The following is a 22,615-nucleotide window of genomic DNA, read 5'->3' on the forward strand; positions in this document are numbered from 1 at the left end:
TCAACACACCTTCGAGACTAATATTAAAAGTATTCACTCTCAAGATAAAATATAAAGTATAGTTAGGATATGCCAAAATTGAAGGAGTTGTTAACATCTTTTTTAAAATTCACAAATGCATGTTTGTAATCCTTAAACCAGCTAAAAGGCAATATAAAAAACTTCTGCAACACTTGCAATGAGGGCAATACAATCAAAAAAATAATTAATAAAATAACTAAAATATTGCACCTTGTAGAGGAAGTATTGCACATTGTTCATACACTTTAGAGTATGAAACTTTAGAATAGCTGCATGTTCATCAAGATGAACTTACAAAGTTTTATAAGAAATGTGGCACCCAAGATAAATCATATTTTTGGACTTATATGCACATTTTAACCCAAATGACATCACCAAAAACTTGTACCAAATTAAATGGTGTATAAAAAATAATCTTGAAAACATCCTCCTTGCCATTAGAACTTGCTAGTATGAAACCAAAATTTAATTTAGTGAACTAACAACTTCACCCCAAATGGATTAGAAATTTGGCAATGTGGGGTATCTAAAATCATCACATCACTTAATAGATGATAGTTGATGCAGAAATAAATACTTCTATTAAGTTTCATCACAAAATGAAATTCATACAACCAAGGATTTTAAGACTTCTAGATAACTACTTTCTTTAACATCTTTTAGACATTTACTCATAAAATATTAATCTCTTTTGGTAACTGATGTTGAATGAAAACCTTGATTAGATAAGCATTCCTAATTTGAATAGAATGACATATTGCAATCTTGGCCCTAAACAACAGGTGAAAGTCAAATAAGTTAACATACTCTTACTTCAACTAGTCAACCATTGTAACATAAAGATTATATGAGGGATTTGGAGAATGAATATATGAACAAGAAGGAAATACAATAGGAAGTAATGGGGAAACAAAAAGTGATGGAAATAAAAATAGAAACAACAGGATGAAGTAAAACAAACTTGAGAGGAATAGACAAGGGAGTATAAAACAAAAGGGAAAAACCTCAAAATCACATTTTACATAATTGTGTTATAATTAATCCATACTAAAAATAAAGTCAAAAACTTGATTTGGCACCACCCACAAAAATTAAAGCTCAAACTCAAGATCACCCACATGCACAATTAGATTTGCTTCATCCCATACACACATATGTGTACACCCATTGCAATAGAGAATGAAGTGTAATTTTACCTTAACACAAAAATGTAAATAACTACATATGGCAACAAGCTAAGCAATAGAATATAAATTTAAACCTATATCAGGATAATAATAAACCTCTTGTTTTAAAACTGAATTTGAAAAATTAACACTAGATAAATTGATACCGAATGAACCCCTTCATAGTATTCTTAAAAGAAAAATAAAAAGGTCACTAACTTATTTGTGTAAGGTCCTTTCATTATTCATATGACTCCTTGTTTCTCAAAAGAATCTTAGTGTCAAGACTTTTCACCGCAACAACACCAAGGATATTATTGATGTCAAGATCTTCACTTAAGAAATGAAGGATACCAATCCGAAAAACACTGATAATGCTGATACGTATAGCCAACTTCATCATATGCCTAATAATGAACATCACAACCATGACCACTTAACATTATACCAATTGAAGAACATTGTTAAGAGTAATTGGGTCAAGTGCAAGTATAAGTCTTAGAAGATTTTGACTAAGTGCTAACCACAACATACTCAACTCAATCTACTTTAATATATTCAACTCCATATGGAGTAAGAGACTCTAGAAGTCGACACTAAATTGCATAACTATTCAAATAGCCTTTGATAGAGATGATGCAATTGTTGGAAAGCATTATTACAATCATCAGCATGTCCAAATGCACACTTGAATACACATGGGAAAATATTTTAATCCACATAAGTGGTTGCATTTAAACCATTATATCACTACTACTCTGTCTTTTGTAGATATGTAGGGAACTTATACAAAGGGTGGGCATCATCCCAAGAATAATAAGTAGCAATCACTAGAAAATGATTGAATTAACAATACATATCATCTTTAGGATTTCTATAAAAGAAATTTATTGGGATTTGAGGATTAGTAGTAAGAGCTAATGGAGTTGCACTATATATGTAGTGCTTCTGAATTTAGACTTTCCGGGAGGTCACCCAACTTAATACTATTCAAACCTAAGGACACTTAACTTTAAATATCCCAAGACTCTTAACCAATTGGAAAAGAGGGTGCATTTTTGTTCATGGGCTTTTTCCCTTTATATTTAAACCCCATGGACCGTCCCTCAAGTCATTCTATTTGGTTGCTTACAATTCACCACACTTCCCTGCAAGTTCACGCCCTCATGAACGGAAAGTTAGAGCCACAGCTCTCCCAAGAGCCCCACTCTCTGGACACCCTACCCCTCGGGTCAAGCCCAGCCGAAGCATACTAGATGTCAATTAATATGTGGTATGATTCCTCTAATGCCAGATGTTAATTAACATGTGGTGTGATTCCCCTAAGCCAACCAACAAAGTCGAACTTGAGACCGCTCTGATACCAAATGTAAGCTCCTGAGTTTGGACTTCTCGGGAGGTCAATCAATCTAGTATTATTCAAACCCAAGGACATTTAATCCCAAATATCCCAAGACCCTTAACCGATTAAAAAAGGGGGTGCATTCTTATTCATGGGCCCTTTCCCTTTATATTTGAACTCTATGGACCATCCTTCAAGTCGTTCTCTTTGGTTGCTTACAATCCACCACACTTCCCTGCAAAAGCCCTGCTCTCTTGACACCCTACCCCTCAGATCAAGCCCAACTGTAGCATATTAGACCTTTTTCAAATGTCAATCAACATATGGTGTAATTCCCCTAAGTGGTATGATTCCTCTAATACCAAATGTCAATCAACATGTGGTGTAATTCCCCTAAGTGGTATGATTCCCTTAATACCAAATATAGAGTCAAACTTGAGACTGCTCTGATACCAAATGTAAACTCTTGAATTTGGACTTCTTGGGAGGTCATCTAGCCTAGTTATTCAAACCCAAGGACACTTAACCCCAAATATTACAAAACTCTTAACCGATTGGAAAAGGAGGTGCACTCTTGTTCATAGGCCCTTCCCTTTATATTTGAACCCCATTGACCATCCCTCAAATCGTTCTCTTTGATTGCTTATAATATACTGTGAACACCACTATCAATTGAGTCTAATTAATCAATTGCAGTCACATAGCATGAGCAATTTCATTAATTTCTACTCTAAAGTTAAAGGAGGAGTATACTATTTTACCATGAAGATGATCAAAAAGAAAATTGAAAAGCCAAAAGCAAATAAATGGAAAAAGTTATAAGAACAAAATAGATTTAGATAATGCAAAAGCTAAGTCTAAACAAAAAGCACAAATCTAAATATTTCTTAGGGACTATTAGAATTACATCTTCACCAATGTAAATGTATGGAATATAGAAATGAAATACAAAAATATATATATATTTAATTAATCTAAAAACTTTAGCTTATATACAAAAGCAAGAGGTTTAGATTGAAACCAATCTAATAGCTATTAAAATCCCACTATACTAATATTAGTATGAACCTTACTATTATATATAAGCCTATATTTAATATAAATTCTTTATTAATTTAGTTTTTTTCATTAGTTTTATGGCTTGATAAATCTTAAGAATAAGTTTTAAATAATCTAGCCATAAATAATTTTTCCAATCTCAATGCCATTATCAAACTTTTAGCTTTTCATATGACATCAAATAGAAATTCCAATGAGATAAATTTTCTCTTATATGACATACAGATAAATAAAATATTTCCTACATGCTTACATAAATGTGAGATGCAATCACAAGTTCAGTCTTATGCTTCTAGTTGAGCAGAAGCACTAAAATAGGTATGTCCCATTATAAGATGAAATTATTTCAATAATAATTGATAAGAGAAATTCTTTTCAGCTAACAACTGAGAACTGTTGGTATATTCTTTTATTGTTCTAGATTACATCTAGAATATACTTGAATTTTATAGGAATATTCTTAAGGGTACAAAGCATTAACATTCATTCATTTATATAGTGCATAGAAGTATTTTCTCTCAGACATCATGGTTTCGTGCAGTTGCTTTCACGTCCACCATGGCCCGATTCCATCAGGTATGTAGTAGTATGACGAGGTAGCCATGTCGTACTCGTTGACGTTGGCGTTGATGCTATTACTATTGTTGGTGTTGATGTTGTTGTTGTTGTTGTTGTTGTTGATACTGATGCTGGTGTTGTTGTAATCTAGCAAACCATCGTCAAACTTATAAAGCACCAGCTGGTTTGAGTGTGGATCGAAAACCATGCCGTCGGGTTCGTCTTTGAGGACTTTGGCCACCGCCACGCCCGTGTGCTCGAACGAGAGCACGCTCTCCTGGACCACGGGAACCAGCGGGAAGTCCACGTCCAAGATCTCGCTTGTATAGCCATCCGAGCACGGGGAGCCTTCTTTCTCACCACCTTTGCCCGGCGGCCTTGCGACGTCCATGTCCTCCACCACCGCCAGGTTCTTCCCCGTCGTCACCATCACCGTGACTTCCTCGCCCTTGAAAGCCTCCGGTTTGTGCTCCACGCTATTTACAATCGCCTTGTCGCCGCTGGCCGCTGCTGCTGTGGGCGACTTGCTAGAGTCCAGCCTCGCGACGAGGGCGGTCACCTGGCATAGAAAATGGTCAGAGAAGCTCTGTAAAGCTCTTTTCTCTCTCTCGGAAAATGTCGAGAACTTTACTCGAAAACTCTCTACACTTCTCGACGAAGGACTTCGCAAACGGAAACAGAGCTTACCTCGGCTTGAAGCTTCTTGTTCTCCAGCAGAAGTTTGTCGTAGCTCGCCTTGAGGGACTCGTAGTCTCGCTCCAGCTGCTTGGTTTTCCAGCGGGCTCGCCGGTTCTGGAACCACACGGCGACTTGGCGGGGCTGGAGCCCCAGCTCGTGTGCCAGCTGCTTCTTCCTCTCGGGCTCCAGCTTGTTCTCCATCTCAAAGTTGAGCTCCAGGGAGCGCACTTGATCCACGCTCAGCCGCCGCTTCTTCTCCACCGGGTGAACTTCGTGATCGCTCGCCTCCACGTCTCCGCTCTCCTGATCGCTCGAGCCCTCGAAGGTTGCGTAGAGCAGCGCGTCACTACCGCGCAGCCCTGTGGGTGTTCCACAGTTGTTATGATCATCTAAGCCTGTAGAAAAGAACAAGAAAAAACGTAATTTTTTTATTCGATCGAGTATTGCAAACCTTTAAACATACCTGGTGGGATGTTAGACGACCGCGGATAAAAGATGGCGGACATTGAGTTGCTAACGCTCTCGTTCCTCATTGTCGTCACCATGATGCTTGGTGGTGTTGGCGCTGTCGAGCCTTTACTGTTGCTGCTGCTACTGTTGTTGATATTCCAATCCATAGCCACACTTTCCACCACCACCACTGCACCACAGGGTTCTAACAGTAAACACTATTCTCCTTCACAAGAGCTGCATGGTCATGCGAGAGAGAGTTCTAGATGCAAACAAGCTTCTCCTCCTAGAGCAAACTTCCTGCCGCTATGATATCAATGCAAAGCTCTTAGCTACCGTCAAGAAGTGCGAGAGATCATCGCCGTATTGTAGAGCGAGGAATACCATACACTCACGTCGCCGCCGTGTCCAGCCCACAAAAAACTGATGCTGCTGTACTCGACCCAGATCTTGCTCTTCTCCATGATTTCGGGAGTATTTACTGAAAGTGGTGGTGAGCTGCTGCTGCTGGCTTGCTCTTGTTGCTAGCACCTATTCTTCGTCTTCGCCTCCTGCGTCTTCTTCTAAAACAATTCGACCGCGGACTCTTGGACAGCAATCCTAACATGAGAGATTGGTGTGCAAAGCGAGACAGGGACGATTGACGTATACGGGCCGTAAGAACAAAGGAAGAATAAAGGCAAAAGTCTGGAGACCGACTTGCTAGCTCGGGGGGAAGTACCTCACGAAGCAGCAGAGGAGGCGAGCAATGTCCTCGACAACGAAGAAACGAACAGCAGGCACCCTCAGACGCCTCGGTTCGTCTTGTTTGTGTGCGAGCAGCATTATAGATCGGGAAAACGCTCCACGACTCTCTTGACACAAGCAAAGCCAAAATGGTGTTTAGAGGGAGCACGAAGGACCACTAGCGGTGATTATTCGGACACTGCCACTGCCGGGTTCCAAGCCATGAGAAATCTGGAGAGAGGAACACGCAAAGAAAGAAGAACAGAGACAACAACCAGAGCTGTACACGCTCGCTCTTCGCGGACAAAGATTTGTGCTACTCAAGAAGCCCCTCCAGATGATGCTAATTGCATGATCAGCTGCTACCTAGAACCCGAAGAACAGGGTCAAACAATTTATAGCGATTGGAAAGAAAAAAAGAAAGAAAAAAAACCAAGAACAAAGAGATGGGGATGGACCTAACTTTAACACTGGGCTTCAGCCAAACAAGCCACCACAGCAAAGGACGATCTCGAATCGACAACGACAAAGTTTGGAGGGAAACGGAGAGCGATATATCACTCTCAAGCGCACCACACTCAGCAAACCGTGATAACTGACCACCACGCACGGCCACTCCCCAAAATCCAAGACCTCTCTCTCCTAGTAGAGAAACTTAGTGAGACACGGCGAAGAGAGAATTGGGCTCTGATCTTGCTTCCCTTGTGAAGAAGCCGTGTGTGTGTGAGAGAGAGAGAGAGAGAGAGAGTGAGAGAGTGAGAGTGAGAGTGCGCTAATCTTCCGCCCCTCTTCCACAAGCCCTCGTCCACTCCTTTTTATTATGGACAAGGCATAGAAAATGGGCACAGCTCCATTGGATAATGGATTTGCAGTCCGAAAGAGCTTAGATGTAAAAACACCACCAACTTGGAGAAGAGATAGACCCAGTCAACAGTAGTATTTTCTTTAAAAAATTTACATGAAAAGAAAAAACGAAAGCAAAGACATCGCAAGATGCCTCCCCAATATTGCACTGCATTGCTCGCTCTCATTATCAGCTTACAAGTTCCTTATCATCGTATAGCTTGATAGCGGTTTCTCTCTCTCCATCTTTTATTTGTTCTCCTCTCTCTTCGAGGGTCTCTTGCGTGTTTGTGCGTGTTTCAAGCAGTGCAAGAAATATCTTTTCGAGTGTGGTAAAATGGAAAGGGAAAAGAGGGAAAAGACCACCCAAGAACAATGGAGAATTAAAAAGGTGGCGGAGTGTGTGAGTGAGTGAGAGCCCACCGCAAGAGCCAGGTCTCCAGCAGCAGTACAAAAGCTGTTTTGTCTCATGGTGCTACACGACGGGAACAAATGTGTCCTTGGTTCTAGCTTTATGGTGCGCCCCCCATCAGCAATCTTTTGCCCAGCCTCATCCCATCCACCAAGCAAACAACCAAGCCTGCGCTTGTCGCCAAGCGTTTATAGCTGTTCCACTCTTTTTCTCCCACACACAGGAAAACCATTTAGTATCACTGCTTAGCTGATGTTGATCTCTCGGGAACAAACACCGCAAGAACTTACGGGATCGGCATCCAGATTATCCCCAACTTTACTGCTTTCCACGCATGCTGGAGTGTGGAAGAACAACACATCGATCGAGTGGATCGATCGGGATCATCCCGGGTTTTGGGCTGGCCGTGGGGAACAGCACTGTACTATGATATGAGACGCTTACAAGTGTGGATGGATGTCGTGATCATCTTCCAGTGGAGACAAGCCAGCGTCTGGCCAAGTTAGCTCGGGGGTCACTGTCTTTGCAACTCAAGTTTCTCAGTCCAAGGAAAGAGGTGTTTGATTCGTACTGTAGTGCTGTAAGCTCTAGCAGGAGTTTGGAAGTGTGTGTGTACAGTGAGGTGGAAAAAGGGGACGATATCGTCGTCCGGTGGGATTTATGCGGGTCGCTGTTGCAAGTGTTAGAAGCTGCCAAGTTTTGGAAATCTATGTCTAGTCTGGACTCTTATGACCTGTATGTACGGGTGGATTTTTTCCAAGGAACAAAAGCTGTTTCAGCGATGTGTGTGGACTCGGGGAGCTCCAGCTTTTGCTTGCTTGCTACGATTTGGCATGTCTTGGATTGGATGGAGCCCTGGACTCCCAGCAGAATGCGGCCACGCAGATCGAGATTATTTGTTTTCTTTGCATGGGCTGTAATAAGAATCGAGTTCTTTTCGTTGCCCCGTTGATTTCTGCTGGTTATGTCTCGATTTAGGGTGACAAGCTTGTGATTAAACGGAGGTGACGACCATCGTTTCTCGATCTTTCGTTGTTGGTTGTTGATTGACCACGATTCATTTTTTGCGCTGCCAAGAAGGTTCTTCGTACTAGTTCCCATTGGAGACTCCCTCCAAGTTTTCTTTAGTCTTGTGCTTTGGGAACATTTTTTGCATTCATTGCCAGGAGCCAAGTTGCGGGAAGAGAAACTGTATCATTGAAAAGCATATATTGGCACACGATATAATTTTCAAATGCCACGGTCCATTAGCAAAAGAAGTAAAGCCTACCCCCACCCCGCCATTTCGAGTAAAAAAGAAAGTGAGGTTCTTATTCTTCTCGAGGCTTTTGCTGTAATCTCTCACTCACTGCTCACGGGGAAATTGCATCGCATCGCACCCATCAAGCTCCAACGCACACACAGACACACACACACACACACACTATCTCCCAAGTGAACAAAATCTCTGCCTGGAGAGGAAAAAGATCAACCCTCTCGTGCCGAAACTCGAGCTCACAACTTTTCTTTTTCATGATCAAAAGTTTGCTCCCCTAGTTTCTATATAGATCTCTTTTGAACTGTGTATCGTCTTCATCCTGGAGACGATAAAACAAAGATGATTCTCTCATCCCTCGGATAGTTTTCTCGGTTTCTCTTTTTCTAAGCGGGCTGTTTTTTCTAGTGCCACACACAGCCGTGCGTCACCCCATTATCATAAAAGCTTCACTCTCCTGTGGGTTTCTCTTTTGTTTTCTTTCCCAACCCAGCAGAAGCCGAGAGATAAAGGTGGCGAGAAAATAAAGGAGAAATTTCTGGTCAGTGGTGTTGGTGTGGTGGTGGCCCCGTTTTTCGTCTCGCCTGGTGTGTCAGTGCATGCACATTGAGCTTGCTTGTGATGATCCGCTCCTTGGGCTTGCTTGCACGAACATCCCCAATATTATAAAAGTATAGTGTCAAGTTTCTCCTGTGTTTTGCAAGGATCACGTTTGATCTTAAAATGTTGCAAAGTCTGATCGTAACATAGATTACTACTTTGTTGTTTGTGGTGTCGAAGCATCGATCCTTCGCCACTATGTCTTTAGAATGGTAGTTCTTGGTCATTGTCTTGAAACAACAAGCCAATATGTTATAATATTCAAGATAACGAGCGATGTTGGATCATGGAACCAAACGCTGGCTTAGCGGAAGCCATGTCTATATGCTTTGTAAATGCGAGCGGGGAATATCCAAATCGATAGATGTTGCTTCTTCTCCGCCCAAACGTTGCAATCATATATTCCTCAAGCAGGCACTCGGAATCACTGCCAAATCTTAGCAATGAAGAAGATTGGTGATACCATTTTAAATGGGTAGAGCATATGATGCTCTATCTCGACAAGGTCACGTTGAGGCATCTCACCCGTGTCCAAGACTGCTCCGCCACCTTTTTAAATTTGTTCCACGTTAAAGCCGGTTATAAGACTATGATCTTGTGCATATGATTAACAGAAATCTCCCCACGGCCCCACAATCTGGGGGAGGCATCTAAAGGAGATGCCTTTGTTCTCGCACTGAAGGGACTCGTGTATATTCCACGATAATGACCACACTCACACTGTTTTATTCGTCTCATCGACTCTTCAATGATCTTTCTCGAGAGCGGAGCAAAATAATCTCCTCTGTTCTTTCCTTTTCCACCTGTGCAATGTGGTGTTAAGTCACTGCTCCCTCTTCCACGCACCCTTGATCGAGCAAAAGCGAGTGATTTTCTCTCCTCGCGGTTTTGAGAATATGTCAACTCATTGCGCTCGATCACCGTATGGAAATATGGACCGAGTGCTCCAGGTAGCCAAATTCTTTAGCTTGTTCGTAAAATTACGACAGCACAGAGCCATAGGTGGCACGCACTCGCAGCAAGCTCTTCGAGAACCCCTGCCATTGCAAAAGCTCTAGTAGCTAAAGCCTACGACTAACAGGAAAGAAAAGCTTACCACCACCGAGGAATTGCCACTGATGTTATTCCAGGGGTGGAACTTCGTCAGATTCCTCGCGTCGCATCCTTGCAAGGGGACGGTCCGGGACGTCACTACTTGGATCCTCCACTGGCTGCGAAGGAGTAGAGTTAAGAGCTGGGACTAAAGTTTACTAGAGAAACTTACCTTGCTTGGAGGTGTGATAATGTTCTCGATCTCTGAGAACTTGACGTGTGGTTTCTGCCGTACTTTTTTCTCTTTGGTAGCTTCCACAACGTATGTGTCCTTTTGATGTCGTCTCTTTACCACGGCTTTGGGCATAGTCACAACCAAATGACCTGACGTTCTCGACCGCTGTGCGATGCTCTCGGAAGTCTTAACCTGGCTTGATCGAAAGAGAGAAAGAAGTTACGCATTGAGAGAGAGAAGTTTCTACCTCTTCCGGGAGTCGTAGCTGCAGAAGCTTGCCCTTGATCAGCACGCGCACGAGCAGCGGCTGGATATCAATGTCCATTGCGGATGTATCCATGTATCGACCAATAGCTACATCCAACACTAGCTTGGTTCCACATTCACTCTCTGCTAGCTTGAAACTCCAGCTGTGAGTTTGAGATGGAAGAGGCCTTGAGCTAGTGAAATCCAAGGCTTACTTGCCCTCGTTCTTCTGATATATACGGCCTTCCATTGGTAATGGATCAAATCCAGTCCTGCGCTCTGGAACCTTTCTCTGATTCTGATTGTTTACCTGAAAATGCAGGAGTAATGAGATGAGAGACTTGAAATCACACTTTACCTTTCCACTATCCTTTTTCTTTTTCTGCTCAAGCTCGACATACTCCGCTACTCTTGAAGCCGGTGTATATTCACGAACGACGTGACCGTTTTCGTCCCTGTTGGTCATTTTTTAATGAAAATAAAAAGTAAAACTGCGGGGGAACAATCCAAAGTAACTCACACATCTTCGGCAGAAGCGTCACAGTCGACTACATCGTCTTCGTTGCCAAAGACATCCTTTACGAAGGGGTATTCCTACAACTGAGAAAAATGAGATGAAGAAAACATAGCAGAAAGTACACATACTTGCTGGGATCGAATTTTTTCTGATGGTCGAACCTCGATACCATCTAAACGCTGCAACAAAACCATGAGTTTACGAAACAGGACCCCAATGTACCTTCAAGGATGGAAGAGTCGCAATAACATAGCTTCGATAACCAGGGACCTCTTGGCACGGGTTGCCAGTGAGAAACCTTCGAGCGAGACAAGTCAGGTAAAAGAAGCTAATTTTCTGTTTCTTCTTGCAAAAAAGAAGTTACTCACAAGTCTCGGAGGTGAATGTTGGCCCTCAGAGCTGCAACAGAGGGGAGCTCCTTTTTCCCAACAAAGTTGAGAGTCATATCCAGCTTTTCCAGGAATTCGCATTGCTCGAGTCCTTCTACCTGTCGCACAAGCTCGCAAAAAGAGAAAAAGGAAAGGAAGAGAACCGAACCTTCAGAATGTTGTTGACAGCTACATTCAAGTATTGCAGCTGCTTTAGCCGGTGTAAATTGCCTAAAAACAAAAGTCGATCCATGGAGCGACTAAAGCCAAGGGGGAAAGCGTACTTAGCCTGGAGATGAGATTATTTGGAAGATAGAGAATCTTGAGGTTGGGACAAGATGCTCCCAGGCTTCGGTTGATGTCCATGATGCCTTCCTCTTGGAGCACAAGCTCCTGCAAGAGGAGGAGATCGTGTCGCTGGAACAGAATCCAGATCAAGGCCGTGTGTACCTCAAGGCTGTGAAGGATCCCCTCGTTGTGCTCTGCTCGTCGCATGAGCATTTCTTCGTTGATCACTCCCATGCTTGATAAAGAACATAGGAGAGCCCTAACCCTAATCCCACAATTCAAACACGTATTCTAAACCTTTTTACCCTTGCATAACATTAAAGGGCATATACAGGTTAAAGTTTTTTACTCGTCCCATAGATCCTCGACTCTCTTGTATGGAGATGTGTCGTTCACCCAGTTTGTTCCTTTGATCAGCCTCTCCTGTAGAAAAGAGAAAAGTCGGCTTGCTTTGAAAATGCGAGTGACAAACCTGTTGGATTCCAGAAAGCTTTTGGAAATCCTCGTCCGGAATACTCCATCCGAGAATGTCCAGGTTTTCTTTGAGCCGATCGGGATTGGAGCTCTTCGGAAGGACGCTGTGACCCATCTGGATCCCCCAGCGTAGTGCTACTTGCGCTGGTGATTTGCTGAGTTTGTCCGCGATCTCTTTGACGATGGGATGGCCGAGGACTTTCGGACCCCAGTTTCCCAAAGGAGAGTACCCCTGACAATAAGAACAGCATTGAGTTCCACCGGGAAACGAGATCCAATCCAGGACTTACAGAGAGATGGATGGCTTTGGAGGTGCAGTAGTCGTGAAGAGCCTTTTGCTGCCACACCGGATGACATTCAACTTGGTTCACGGCAGGAACGATGGTGGCGTTCGCCAAAAGGTGGTCGATCTTCTTTGACGAGAAGTTGCTCACACCGATTGCACGAACTCGGCCAGTGCGCACAAGCTGCTCCATTTTCTTCCAGGTCTCGTCCAGTTGCAAGGGGACGATTTCAGTTTTGCGAGTGCCATCTTCCTGTTGGTAGTGTTCCTTCACACGAACAGGCCAATGAATCTACACACAAGCATGTCCTCTTGTCACAGACAGAAACAAAGAATCTGGATATCTTACCAAATAAAGGTCAAGATAGTCCAGCTGCAAATCCTGCAGTGTTTGATCGCAAGCCTCTTGGACACGATCGTGATCAGAGTTCCTGAGAAGATAGAAAAAATCTATTTAGAGGACAAAAAAATACGTTTCCAAAGAAAGCGAGAGAACCTGACCACAGCTTGGACGTAATCCACAAATCCCCACGCGTCACTGCACCACTAAGGAAGATCTCTTGCAGCGCCAATCCAATCTACACATGCATGAACGAAGCGAGTAAGAAAGGAGAAGAGGGAAGAACTTTAAGCTGTAGAGACATCTTTCTCGTTGCCATAGACGCTCGCGCAATCGATGTGACGATACCCAGCCTGCGAAGAAGAGCAAACAGTGAGCTAGATAGTGCTACGAAGAGAAAAGAAAGAAATTTGATGCTTACAGCGACAGCGGCCTTCACTGTTGCTCCCGCTCGCCCCTTCTCCTCCTGCGAGTATCCCGGCCACATTCCCAGCCCGATCGCGGGCATGCGCCCGCCGGTGTGGAGCTGGAAATGCGCCATCGATCCGCCATCTCCAGCGCCATCGTCGCCATAGCCCATCCCTCCCAACCTAAAATTTCTCGAGGGGTTTTAGTTGAAGTTTCACTGCTCACGGGTTCTTGAGGCGCCATGTAGGTGGTGGGAGAATGGCGCTTCTATTTGCGCTCAATGGGCGAAAGATCGAGCTCAGCGATGTCGATCCCAGCATGACGCTGCTGGAATTTCTAAGATGCCACACCGATCTCAAGGGCACCAAGCTCGGCTGTGGAGAAGGTAAGTCAAAAACTAGTTTTTTTTTACAAGAGCTTAGATCGATCGATCTGGTAGCTCTCTTTTTTTTCTTTCTCGCTGACGATCGGATCAAACATCCAGGGGGGTGTGGAGCTTGCGTGGTGGTGGCTTCCCGCTACGATGCCTCCACAGACAGCGTGGAGGAAGTTAGCATAAACTCTTGCCTGGCTTTGCTGGGCTCTCTTCATCTCCGCGCCGTGACGACGATCGAGGGCCTGGGAAGCTCCAAAACTCGGCTCCACGCTGTCCAGCGAAGGTTTCTGGGATTTCACGCGTCCCAGTGTGGGTTTTGCACGCCTGGTATGTGCATGTCGCTCTATGGAGGCCTCAAGAACCAGCAAAGAAGGGTCTCTGTGGATGGTGGAAAGTATGAAAGTGGTGCTCTAGAGCAGTCGATCCAGGGGAGTTTATGCCGCTGCACGGGATACAGGCCCATAGTTGACGTGTGCAAGAGCTTTGGAAGCAGTGTAGACGTTGAAGATCTCGGCCTGAACATCTTCTGGAAGGACAGGAAGGATGGTCGAATGGAGCTTTTGCCGTGCTATGATCCGGGTGACGATCCAAAGTTCCCAGAGTTTCTCAAGCAGGAGATCATTCAAAGGCAATCCGCTAACGTTGTCCAAGATTCTAATGGCACTTCTGCTATGATCGAGCACGAGAAGTGGATTTGCGCTACGAGCTTTGGACATGCTTTTGGACTGCTCAAACACTTCCAAACGCGTTCCAAGACGAGCAAGGAGGTGAAGATCGTGGTGGGAAACACCAGCGCTGGAGTGTACAGGGACTGGGATCATAGCGTCTTCATCGATATCAGCAGGATTCCGGAGCTCCATGTCGTAGAAGCAAGGAGCGACGGCATTGAGTTCGGTGCTGCAGTGAGCATCGCAAAGCTCATCGACTTTCTCGACGAAAACTTTAAGAAAGCTGGCAGTGCTATTGCGAAACACTTGAGAAAGGTTGCTTCTCCACACGTTAGAAACGCGGGGAGTGTTGGTGGCAACTTGATCATGGCTCAGAAATTTGGCTTCGATTCGGACATCGCGACGGTGTTTCTGGGATTCGGTGCTACGTTGAAGCTGCTGGTTTCTCCGGATAAGCAAGTCATCCAGAGCATGGAAGAGTTTTTAGAAGGTGGTGGCGGAGTGGATGATTATCCAAGCTCGTTGCTGACAATGATCTTCTTACCACTAAGATCACATGAAGCGGCCGAGTTTAAGACGTACCGAGCATCACCGAGACCTCTGGGAAATGCAGTAGCGTATGCAAACGCTGCGTTTGTCGTTCGCTTCTCTAAGCTTTCGTCGGGCTCTTCTGTCTACAAAGTTGAGAGTTCGAGGCTTGCATTCGGGGCCATTGGTGACAAGCACGCTATTCGTGCTATCCAAGTCGAAGAGTTTCTGAAAGGGAAGATTATCACGGCGGAAGTGCTGTTGGAAGCAATCCAGATGCTCAAGTCGCTGCTGACTCTAGAAACAAACTCAAGGAGGAAATCGGCCTACCGAGCGGCTCTTGCTGTGAGTTTCTTCTTCAAGTTCTTCAAACGAAAACTTGGACAAGGTGGCCACCACAAACAATCGATCGCTCGAGATGGTTCTGTTTGCCAGCAAAGCTTGATTCGAGGCTGCCAGGAACTTCATCAGCGAGACAAGAGACGCGCGCTTGGCCAGCCTTCCGAGAAAACCATGGGAAACTTGCAAGTATCAGGTGACTTCTTCCTCTCGTTTTTGTTTTTCTTAACTTTTCCAGTTTGTTCCTGCCAGGGGAAGCTGTTTACATTGATGACATTGCTTCTCCGAGCAACACTCTCCACGCAGCATTTGTTTGCAGCCAGAAAGCTTACGCGAAGATCAAAGATATCAGCGTGGCTGCCGCAATGGCGTCTCCCGGTGCCGTCTCGTTCATGAGCGTCAAAGACATACCATCAGGTGGAGAAAACGTTGGAATCAAGTCGGACCTCGCCAATGAGATACTCTTTGCCGAGGAGATTGTTGAGTGCGTGGGACAGGCAATAGGAATCATGGTAAGATATTTCACCAGATATCTCATCGGGAAAGCTAAGTTTTTCTTCTTTAAGATTGCCGACACGCCTGCGAATGCGAGAAGAGCTGCAAAACGAGTCCAAGTGACTTACGACACTGAATCTGTGGGAGAGCCGCCAATTCTCACAATCGAAGACGCTGTGGCGAGAGGATCCTTCTTCCAAATCCCAGCGTGGTTCGAAAGCACACTGCAAAAGCAGCACGGTGACATATCCGAGGGCCTCGCAAGGGCCGATCATATCATCAAAGACGCGGAGGTACGTAAAACTTTCTTCGTAGAGACACAAGGTCCAATTTTTTGGAGAACCTTGTAGGTGAGGATGTCCAGCCAGTACTACTTTTACATGGAAACCAACACAGCCTTGGTCGTCCCAGAGGAAGACAATTGCCTGACAGTGTTCAGCGCTTGCCAAGCTCCGGAGCACGTCCAAGCGAGCGTCGCAGCCTGCGTTGGAATTCCCATGCACAACGTAAGAGTCATCACCAAAAGAGTTGGAGGAGCTTTCGGGGGCAAAGCTTCAAAAGCTTGTCTGGTAAGCAGTTTTTCCGTGATACCATCGTCCGAAACATCACCTTGTTTTCGATATGTCCACAGGTGGCCGCTGCCTGTGCTCTCGCGGCGTTTAATCTCCAGCGCCCCGTTCGTCTGTGCCTGGATCGAAGAACCGATATGGTGATGATGGGAGGGCGAGAGCCTTGCAAGGCCGTTTACACAGCCGGCTTCACTTCCGACGGGAGTGTCACAGCTCTCCAAGCAAAGCTCTTCATCCAAGCCGGCTGGTCCATGGACATGTCGTGGCTCTTCACGGGAAACATGCTCCACGCGCTCAAGAAGTTCAACTGGGGAGTTCTCGACGCCGAGTTCGTCATCTGCAAGACCAACATTCCCAGCCGGAGCGCCATGCGAGCGCCCGGAGATGGCCAGGGATCGTTCGTCGCGGACACCATCATCCAGCACGTCGCCACCGAGCTCGGCCTCGACTTCCACATCGTCATGGAACGAAACCTTCACTCCCTCCACACGGCGGAGGCCTTCTACGGGCGGGACTTCATAGGTGGCGGCGAAGGATTCACGCTCCCGACGGTGCTCCGCAGGCTGAAAGATCGAGCAAGCTTCGAGAGCCGGCTGGAGCTCACGAAAGGATTCAACTCCGCCAACTTGTGGAAGAAACGGGGGCTGGATCTCGTCCAGGGAACTTACTTGGTGTTCCTGGTCCCCAAGCCGGCGAGAGCGAGCGTGTTCCTGGATGGATCCGTGGTGGTGGAGGTGGGGGGAGTGGAGCTCGGCCAGGGACTGTGGACGAAAGTCCAGCAGGCAGCGGCATTTGCACTGAGCGAGCTGTTCGGCGACAAAGAACAGGGAGTTCCAGTCTCCAAGATCCGTGTCGTGCAAACGGACTCTATCAGTATGCCCAACGGGAGCTGGACTGCCGGGAGCACTGCGTCCGAGTCGAGCTGCGAGGCCGCGAGGATGTGTTGCGAGGCGCTGGTGGAGAGACTAAAACCCGTGAAGGCGAGCTTGCAAGGGAGTGAAGGAGTTTCCTGGGAATCCATCGTGGCAGCTGTAAGTTCCTTCTTTCTCGATCGTTTTGTTTCGACTATTCTAAGTCGTTCTGCTCTTCGAACAGGCAAAGATGGCGAATGTAGATCTGTCAGCGCAAGAGCTGTATGTTGCTGCCCCGGAGGCTGCGGCCTATGTTACGTTTGGAGCTGCTGCGAGCGAGGTATGGAAGTGAGGTCCATTGCTCAGATCTTCGTCCAAACGTGAGAGATTTCTCGCCAGGTGGAAGTCGATGTTCTAACGGGAGAGGTGGAGATCTTGAGGACGGATATGGTGTACGACTGCGGCAAGAGCATGAATCCAGCAGTAGACATCGGACAAGTAAGCTTCGATCGCCAAAGCTTCCATTTCTTCGTGGTAGAAACCGGCAATGAGCACAGATCGAAGGAGCTTTCGCGCAAGGCCTCGGGTATTTTGTGAGCGAGGAGTGTGTCATGGACGAGCAAGGCCGGCTCTTGACGGATGGAACTTGGACGTACAAGCCCCCGACCGCGGATAATCTCCCCAAGATCCTCAACATCGAGCTCCTCAACAGTCCCGTCCACGAGAAGAGGATACTCTCCTCCAAGAGTAAGAAGTTCTATCTCGGTGCTTTGCCTTGACTCACAGCGGCATTGCTTCTCTGGCCAGCGGCGGGAGAGCCACCGTTTCTTCTGGCGGGATCCGTTCACGCGGCGATCCGGCACGCGGTTATGTCCGCCCGGATGGACGCTGGAAAGAAGGAGTTCTTCCAAATGGATGCCCCCGCGAGCATCGATCGGGTGAGAGCTTGGTGTGGCCTGGTCAACGTCGAGGACTACTTGGTTGCAAGACCATCGACTGCCCAGTAGCTGCACTGCGATGATCTTTCTTTAGGCACGGAAAGTCGAGGAGTCTAGAGCTTGCTTTGATGCTATGCCGGCTAGTGACGTAGTTACGTGGAACGCTACGTTTTGCAGCTTATGCCCAAAAAGGGGCATCTTCTAAAGGTGGTAGAGGTGTTGGAAACAGTGCCGGTATGGAGCTCGACTGGCTGAAATTTTCTTCTCGCCGCTTGCACGCAAGAATCGGAGTTTGATCAACCGCACGAATTACTACTCCAAGCTGTGGACCTTGTAGCCTGGGATTCCATGGTTGCTGTGAATGCCTTTGTGGGGCATCTGGAAGCGAGGTGTGCGATTCCTCGAAATATATCCATTATATTTATGACTCTCGGCTTTTCCCGATAACTGTAAGTGATTCTTCTCTCTTTTGTTTCTCATCTAGCTATTAGTGTCGCTGACCAGCTCCAAATGGAGCGAGACGTAAGTCGGTCCCTTTCACGTCGATATCCTGCTCAAGAAATCTCTCCGGGTTGAATCTCTCAGGCTCGGACCAGATGGATGGATCATGAATGATGACCACATGTTCACCATGGCCGTGGTCCCTGCAGGGACCACGGCCAGCCAAGCTTACGTCGTGAATCGCCAAACGAGCCCAAGAGAGCAAGGGACCCGGAGGATGCATCCTCAAAGTCTCCTTCTACGCCTGTTGAGGTCAGACTTGGCAACTCCAGCGTTTCCAACCACGCTAGTGATCTCATTCCGCAACTTCTTTTGGATTTCAGGATGGATGACGAGCTCTGCGAGAATCCATTTGGTGAGGAGAGCGACTCTCGGAAAATCATCTCCTGTGAAAATTTACCCAAAGAACTGCGATCATGTCAGCATCGTCGAGTTTGTCCTCGCCATCCAAGGAGAGCTAACGAAGTCTGGCTGCACAGCTTTGCTACCCTGCTACCGATGGACAAAGCTCGTCACACCCGAAGGTTGGAAGATGTCCTGGGGATCGACTGCCTTGACAGCAGGCATGATCGGCCCAGTTGAACGCACCAAGCAGCTCGAAACCTTCCTTCACCATCTTAGAGCGCTCAGCAGCATCCTTGGAGCCATCCTCGAATCTCCTACCGAACACCGTCTGCATGATATTGTTGAGAGAAGCTCGCTGGAGGAAGTTCCGAACTCGGACAAGGCTGTGGTTGTCTGTTGCAAAGGTACGCATCATCCTGCTTGTCTCCTGACACGATGGTTCGTGAGCAGAGAAGAGAGAGCTGGACGCAATCCTTCGCAAGTTACGCCGTAATCTCCATAGGGAGCGAAGCCGATTGCTCGTCCAAACGGAAGCTGCTGAGCCGACTGCTTGAGAGGTCAGTCCGCAAACTCGGAGCTGTTGAGCAGCTCTCGTGCCACTTCGATGATCATCCTCGTGTTACCCAGGCTGAAGGCCTCTCGGCGAGCTTACTCCAAGCACTGGCCATCCTCGGGTCCCCGGATCGTCTGCTTCTCAGCGTTCTCCCCCATGCATTCCCGCCGGGAACTAGCCAAGGAGCGAGGACCGCCTAGACTGCTGCGCACGGCCACAGCAGCAGCAACGAATCTCCATGCATGATCGGTGAAATGCCGGGCGAAGAAAGGCAGAGTGAACCTTTGGATCTAATCCACAAAACGACTCCATGATCGAGGCAAGCAAGGGAAGCTTGAGACACTTTTTGGTTTTGGAGTCGAGCTTGGGTTTTATATATCCTGAGCTGCATGCCTGGAAAAACTATTGGGGAAGTACACTGTTTACAAGTTTGCTTGTTGGTTACATTGCGCCCTCGAACGACTTTTTCGACAAAGCCGTGTTCTTATTTTCTCTTTTTTTCTTGTTTCCAGATCGTTTTCAGTGCAGGCACCGTCCTTGCATCAGCAGCTGAATTGCATTGTTGACATTTTTCAAAGAGTACGTCACGAACTCAACCTTGATCTCCTGTACCTAGAACAAGGAAACAGCATTTTTATACCAGTACCTTGCGAATGTACTTCTCTACGAGTTCATGGAGCTGCGATGGTTTGTATCCTCCAAGTATGGTTCCTTTCAAGGCGTGGCTGAAGAGCAACTTTACCGGATCCGTGTCGATAGTTCCTGGTCCGCTTGGAACTCCGGCAACGATGGTTACTCCTCAAGCCTGGTAATATTCACATCAGAAACTCGGAGGATTCACAGACGTGTGAGTGCTCTGGAATGCCACTTGCATCAATGCAACGCTTCCAATGCACTCGAAGCTGTAGTTTACTCCACCTTGGCTGAGTTCCACTATCACCTGCGAGCCAGCACACAATGACGAAGAACTCATGAATTTTGTCGTGATCACGCGGATTGAGGAAGTCTGTGATACCAAACAGCTTGCCTTTGAGTCCAAACACAAGTAAGCTTTCTTCTTTGATTCTATTATCTGAAACAAGCACTCACCCTAGCTCGAAATTTTTCAGAGTTGATATTTACTCTAATAAGCCTGGAAGCACCGGACAATTTGGCCGCTTGCGCTATCTCCATTGACACTCTGACTCGAGTTGCTAGAACACGAGAACTCACAGCCACTCCCACTGTGCCGAGCTCAAAGATCGGAATTGGAGGAGCCGTGATTTAGGAGACAGTTACAATTGATGTGGCACATGTGGAAATGCAATTAAGTAGGCCACTCTAATATATAAGTTAAAGCTCCACAAAGTTTTTGGATGGATCATGACTTGAATCGAGAAAAGTACCCGGCAATTTAAAAGACAAACTTTGTGAAGGGGAACTTGTTTGGGGAGCAGCTTTTGTTGACAAAGTACCGAAGTTCCCAGACGCTCCCTTGCTTGAACCGGGTGTCATCTCCAGCTGGTAAGGGATACTCCCGCCCGCCTGGAAGTCACCGTGATACTGAAGGACACGAAGTCCTGCATGGATTTCACGAACTTTCCCGATGATGAACCTCAAGAGCTTGGAGACACTGTAAAGTATGGCACATTGTAAAGTTTGGTTTTTAGCTGTACTATGGAACTGACACTCAACATGGACCTGTGGAGGAGAACCTCCAGCTATGCTCAAGAAGTGCGTCGAAGTCATGGATTCTTTCCTTGTTCTTAATTTTTTCCCATGGGCAAGGAGGTGATCAGATGGAACGTCGAGGTATGAAGCTTGTGGTATGGAGGTGATCAGTTTTGTCGCCTACTTCCATGATAACTTATAGGCGGGAGTAGAGGAGGTACGTGAAGCGAAGGACGTGCTTGAGGTGAAAGTCTTCATGTCCTCTTTGCATTGCTTCCTAGGTGAAGATTATCTTACATGCTCATATCCGGAGAAGAGCTGCGTGGTTATGTTTGCTAGCATGTTGGTGAAGTGAGATCCTTGTGAGAGAAGCATGAGTGTGCGACTAGTGTTTGTGATCGATGCCATGGAGCATGAATGCTACTATATATCTAGGTCAATTCAACACTAAACAGTCTCAAACAAAAACATACCAACTCACAAAGTCTGCCACGGTGAAAATGTCTGTATCCCAAGGTGAAAGCCTTAAGAGAAAATATCTGGTCTTTGCTCAATCACCTCTGTCATCACCTTGTCATATTCACGCTTGAGAAATTCCTTGAAACCATTGATGACAGAGGTGATTGCATGGGAAGAAAGAAATAAAGAAGATCGTTAGTAACAACACAATAAGGTTAACGACAATCACACCACACCTTTAAACTTAGAAAGTTCCTCCTCTGACCTGGAAATCAGAGGACCTGGGGCAAAGAGGATGGGGAATCCATCCCCACAGGGGCTGAGCTCGGGACAATGGCATGGGACGAGTGTTGGGCTATATGGCGTGCTAGGGAGGCACGGAACCAAAACCACTTCGATGGGAGACCAGCATGCATTTCAGCAGTGATCTCCTGTTGGAAGATGTCGCTAGTGGCAATTCGTCTTCAGCACGCTCTGCTCAAGGAACGGGGCAAACCTGAAAGGATAAAGATGGCAGCACAAGTGCTACGGGACAGACGGCAGTGGTATCCACCAGATTGAGTTCCAGGCAGCCAGGAGGGGAGATGTGGAACTGGACAAGGCCCAGAGAAGATGGCCACTCCTGGGAACTTGCATCAAACAGTTTAAACTAACGGTCATTGCCTGGAGGGGGGAGTACACATTTGGGTACTGCTTCCGAGCAGGAATCTGGGAAGCAATAAACGAACGGCATTCTTGTGCTTGCGAAATCCTTCTTCTGCGCGATCGAGGATCCCAAACACCATACTTGCGCTCGGTCCAGCATTCGTTTTCCAGCCATGCCCTGGCTCCACCGGATTGTTCCTTGGCCTTTCTCAAGAGTTTCTGCTTCTCTTGGGAAGGGTCTTAAGACTAACTTGATAGCCCCGCTGGTACATGAGACGCTCTTTTTTCCTTCGTTCCGCTTCTACATTCCTCAGGTTGCCCAGCTTCTTAAGAATGTCGATTTCATCCTGTTCAGGTTGGTAAGCACTGGCTCAGCTCAGCTCATGCATCGGGGATG

The 22,615-nt window shown here is 46.4% G+C and overlaps 4 protein-coding genes and 1 pseudogene across 8 annotated transcripts; 1 reads left to right on the plus strand and 4 right to left on the minus strand.

Annotated features, from left to right (window-relative positions):
- Positions 1-3,990: 3,990 nt before the first annotated feature.
- On the minus strand, positions 3,991-6,737 carry LOC9651346 (homeobox-leucine zipper protein HOX1). Its single transcript, XM_002972482.2, has 3 exons — positions 5,288-6,737; positions 4,834-5,219; positions 3,991-4,705 (listed from the first exon to the last, which is right to left on the minus strand). The coding sequence occupies exons 1-3, from the start codon at positions 5,439-5,441 to the stop codon at positions 4,136-4,138; spliced, it is 1,110 nt and encodes a 369-aa protein (XP_002972528.2). The 5' UTR covers positions 5,442-6,737; the 3' UTR covers positions 3,991-4,135.
- Positions 6,738-9,787: 3,050 nt separating this feature from the next.
- Positions 9,788-12,060, minus strand: LOC112347059 (protein tilB homolog). 3 transcript variants are annotated; one of them, XM_024677265.1, is made up of 12 exons: positions 11,959-12,060; positions 11,793-11,901; positions 11,678-11,739; positions 11,509-11,627; positions 11,363-11,438; positions 11,269-11,319; positions 11,144-11,217; positions 10,982-11,078; positions 10,839-10,933; positions 10,625-10,787; positions 10,375-10,569; positions 9,788-10,321 (listed from the first exon to the last, which is right to left on the minus strand). In XM_024677265.1, the coding sequence occupies exons 1-12, from the start codon at positions 12,028-12,030 to the stop codon at positions 10,232-10,234; spliced, it is 1,203 nt and encodes a 400-aa protein (XP_024533033.1). In that variant the 5' UTR covers positions 12,031-12,060; the 3' UTR covers positions 9,788-10,231. The 3 variants fall into 3 exon arrangements, with proteins under 3 accessions (XP_024533033.1, XP_024533032.1, XP_024533031.1); XM_024677264.1 differs by having other exon boundaries at positions 9,788-10,147; positions 10,207-10,321; positions 11,793-12,060; XM_024677263.1 differs by having other exon boundaries at positions 11,793-12,060.
- A 23-nt stretch (positions 12,061-12,083) lies between these two features.
- On the minus strand, positions 12,084-13,493 carry LOC9651347 (aldo-keto reductase family 4 member C10). Its single transcript, XM_002972483.2, has 7 exons — positions 13,315-13,493; positions 13,196-13,246; positions 13,055-13,131; positions 12,903-12,984; positions 12,561-12,845; positions 12,269-12,502; positions 12,084-12,219 (listed from the first exon to the last, which is right to left on the minus strand). Exons 1-7 carry the CDS (start codon positions 13,471-13,473, stop codon positions 12,142-12,144), a joined length of 966 nt encoding a protein of 321 aa, XP_002972529.1. The 5' UTR covers positions 13,474-13,493; the 3' UTR covers positions 12,084-12,141.
- Positions 13,494-13,495: 2 nt separating this feature from the next.
- Positions 13,496-18,493, plus strand: LOC9651348 (probable aldehyde oxidase 3). 3 transcript variants are annotated; one of them, XM_002972283.2, is made up of 10 exons: positions 13,498-13,686; positions 13,786-15,408; positions 15,465-15,724; positions 15,779-16,000; positions 16,058-16,276; positions 16,339-17,307; positions 17,372-17,467; positions 17,527-17,625; positions 17,685-17,874; positions 17,935-18,493. In XM_002972283.2, exons 1-10 carry the CDS (start codon positions 13,560-13,562, stop codon positions 18,132-18,134), a joined length of 4,005 nt encoding a protein of 1,334 aa, XP_002972329.1. In that variant the 5' UTR covers positions 13,498-13,559; the 3' UTR covers positions 18,135-18,493. The 3 variants fall into 3 exon arrangements, 2 of the variants coding, with proteins under 2 accessions (XP_024533030.1, XP_002972329.1); XR_002992649.1 differs by lacking the exon at positions 17,935-18,493 and having other exon boundaries at positions 13,496-13,686; positions 17,372-17,475; positions 17,685-17,799; XM_024677262.1 differs by lacking the exons at positions 17,685-17,874; positions 17,935-18,493 and having other exon boundaries at positions 13,496-13,686; positions 17,372-17,475; positions 17,527-17,666.
- A 59-nt stretch (positions 18,494-18,552) lies between these two features.
- LOC9651349 lies at positions 18,553-21,192 on the minus strand (annotated as a pseudogene).
- Positions 21,193-22,615: the final 1,423 nt, after the last annotated feature.

Source organism: Selaginella moellendorffii, unplaced genomic scaffold (genome assembly GCF_000143415.4).
Source record: "Selaginella moellendorffii unplaced genomic scaffold, v1.0 SELMOscaffold_19, whole genome shotgun sequence".
Classification (NCBI taxonomy): domain Eukaryota; kingdom Viridiplantae; phylum Streptophyta; class Lycopodiopsida; order Selaginellales; family Selaginellaceae; genus Selaginella; species Selaginella moellendorffii.

Bases quoted from the DNA above. Each gene is read 5' to 3' on its own strand.
- LOC9651348 (XM_002972283.2), top strand. From the start codon at position 13,560: ATGGCGCTTCTATTTGCGCTCAATGGGCGAAAGATCGAGCTCAGCGAT. The intron at 15,725-15,778 runs GTAAGATATTTC...TTCTTCTTTAAG, and splicing joins GACAGGCAATAGGAATCATG to ATTGCCGACACGCCTGCGAA. The intron at 16,277-16,338 runs GTAAGCAGTTTT...ATATGTCCACAG, and splicing joins AAGCTTCAAAAGCTTGTCTG to GTGGCCGCTGCCTGTGCTCT.
- LOC9651347 (XM_002972483.2), bottom strand. From the start codon at position 13,473: ATGGGCTATGGCGACGATGGCGCTGGAGATGGCGGATCGATGGCGCAT. The intron at 12,985-13,054 runs GTCAGGTTCTCT...CTATCTTCTCAG, and splicing joins TGGATTACGTCCAAGCTGTG to GAACTCTGATCACGATCGTG. The intron at 12,503-12,560 runs GTAAGTCCTGGA...TCTTATTGTCAG, and splicing joins CCAAAGCCATCCATCTCTCT to GGGTACTCTCCTTTGGGAAA.
- LOC112347059 (XM_024677264.1), bottom strand. From the start codon at position 12,030: ATGGGAGTGATCAACGAAGAAATGCTCATGCGACGAGCAGAGCACAAC. The intron at 11,628-11,677 runs GTTCGGTTCTCT...CTTGTGCGACAG, and splicing joins CTGTCAACAACATTCTGAAG to GTAGAAGGACTCGAGCAATG. The intron at 11,079-11,143 runs GTGAGTTACTTT...AATGACCAACAG, and splicing joins GACGCTTCTGCCGAAGATGT to GGACGAAAACGGTCACGTCG.
- LOC9651346 (XM_002972482.2), bottom strand. From the start codon at position 5,441: ATGGATTGGAATATCAACAACAGTAGCAGCAGCAACAGTAAAGGCTCG. The intron at 5,220-5,287 runs GTATGTTTAAAG...TCTTTTCTACAG, and splicing joins GTCGTCTAACATCCCACCAG to GCTTAGATGATCATAACAAC. The intron at 4,706-4,833 runs GTAAGCTCTGTT...TTTCTATGCCAG, and splicing joins ACAAGAAGCTTCAAGCCGAG to GTGACCGCCCTCGTCGCGAG.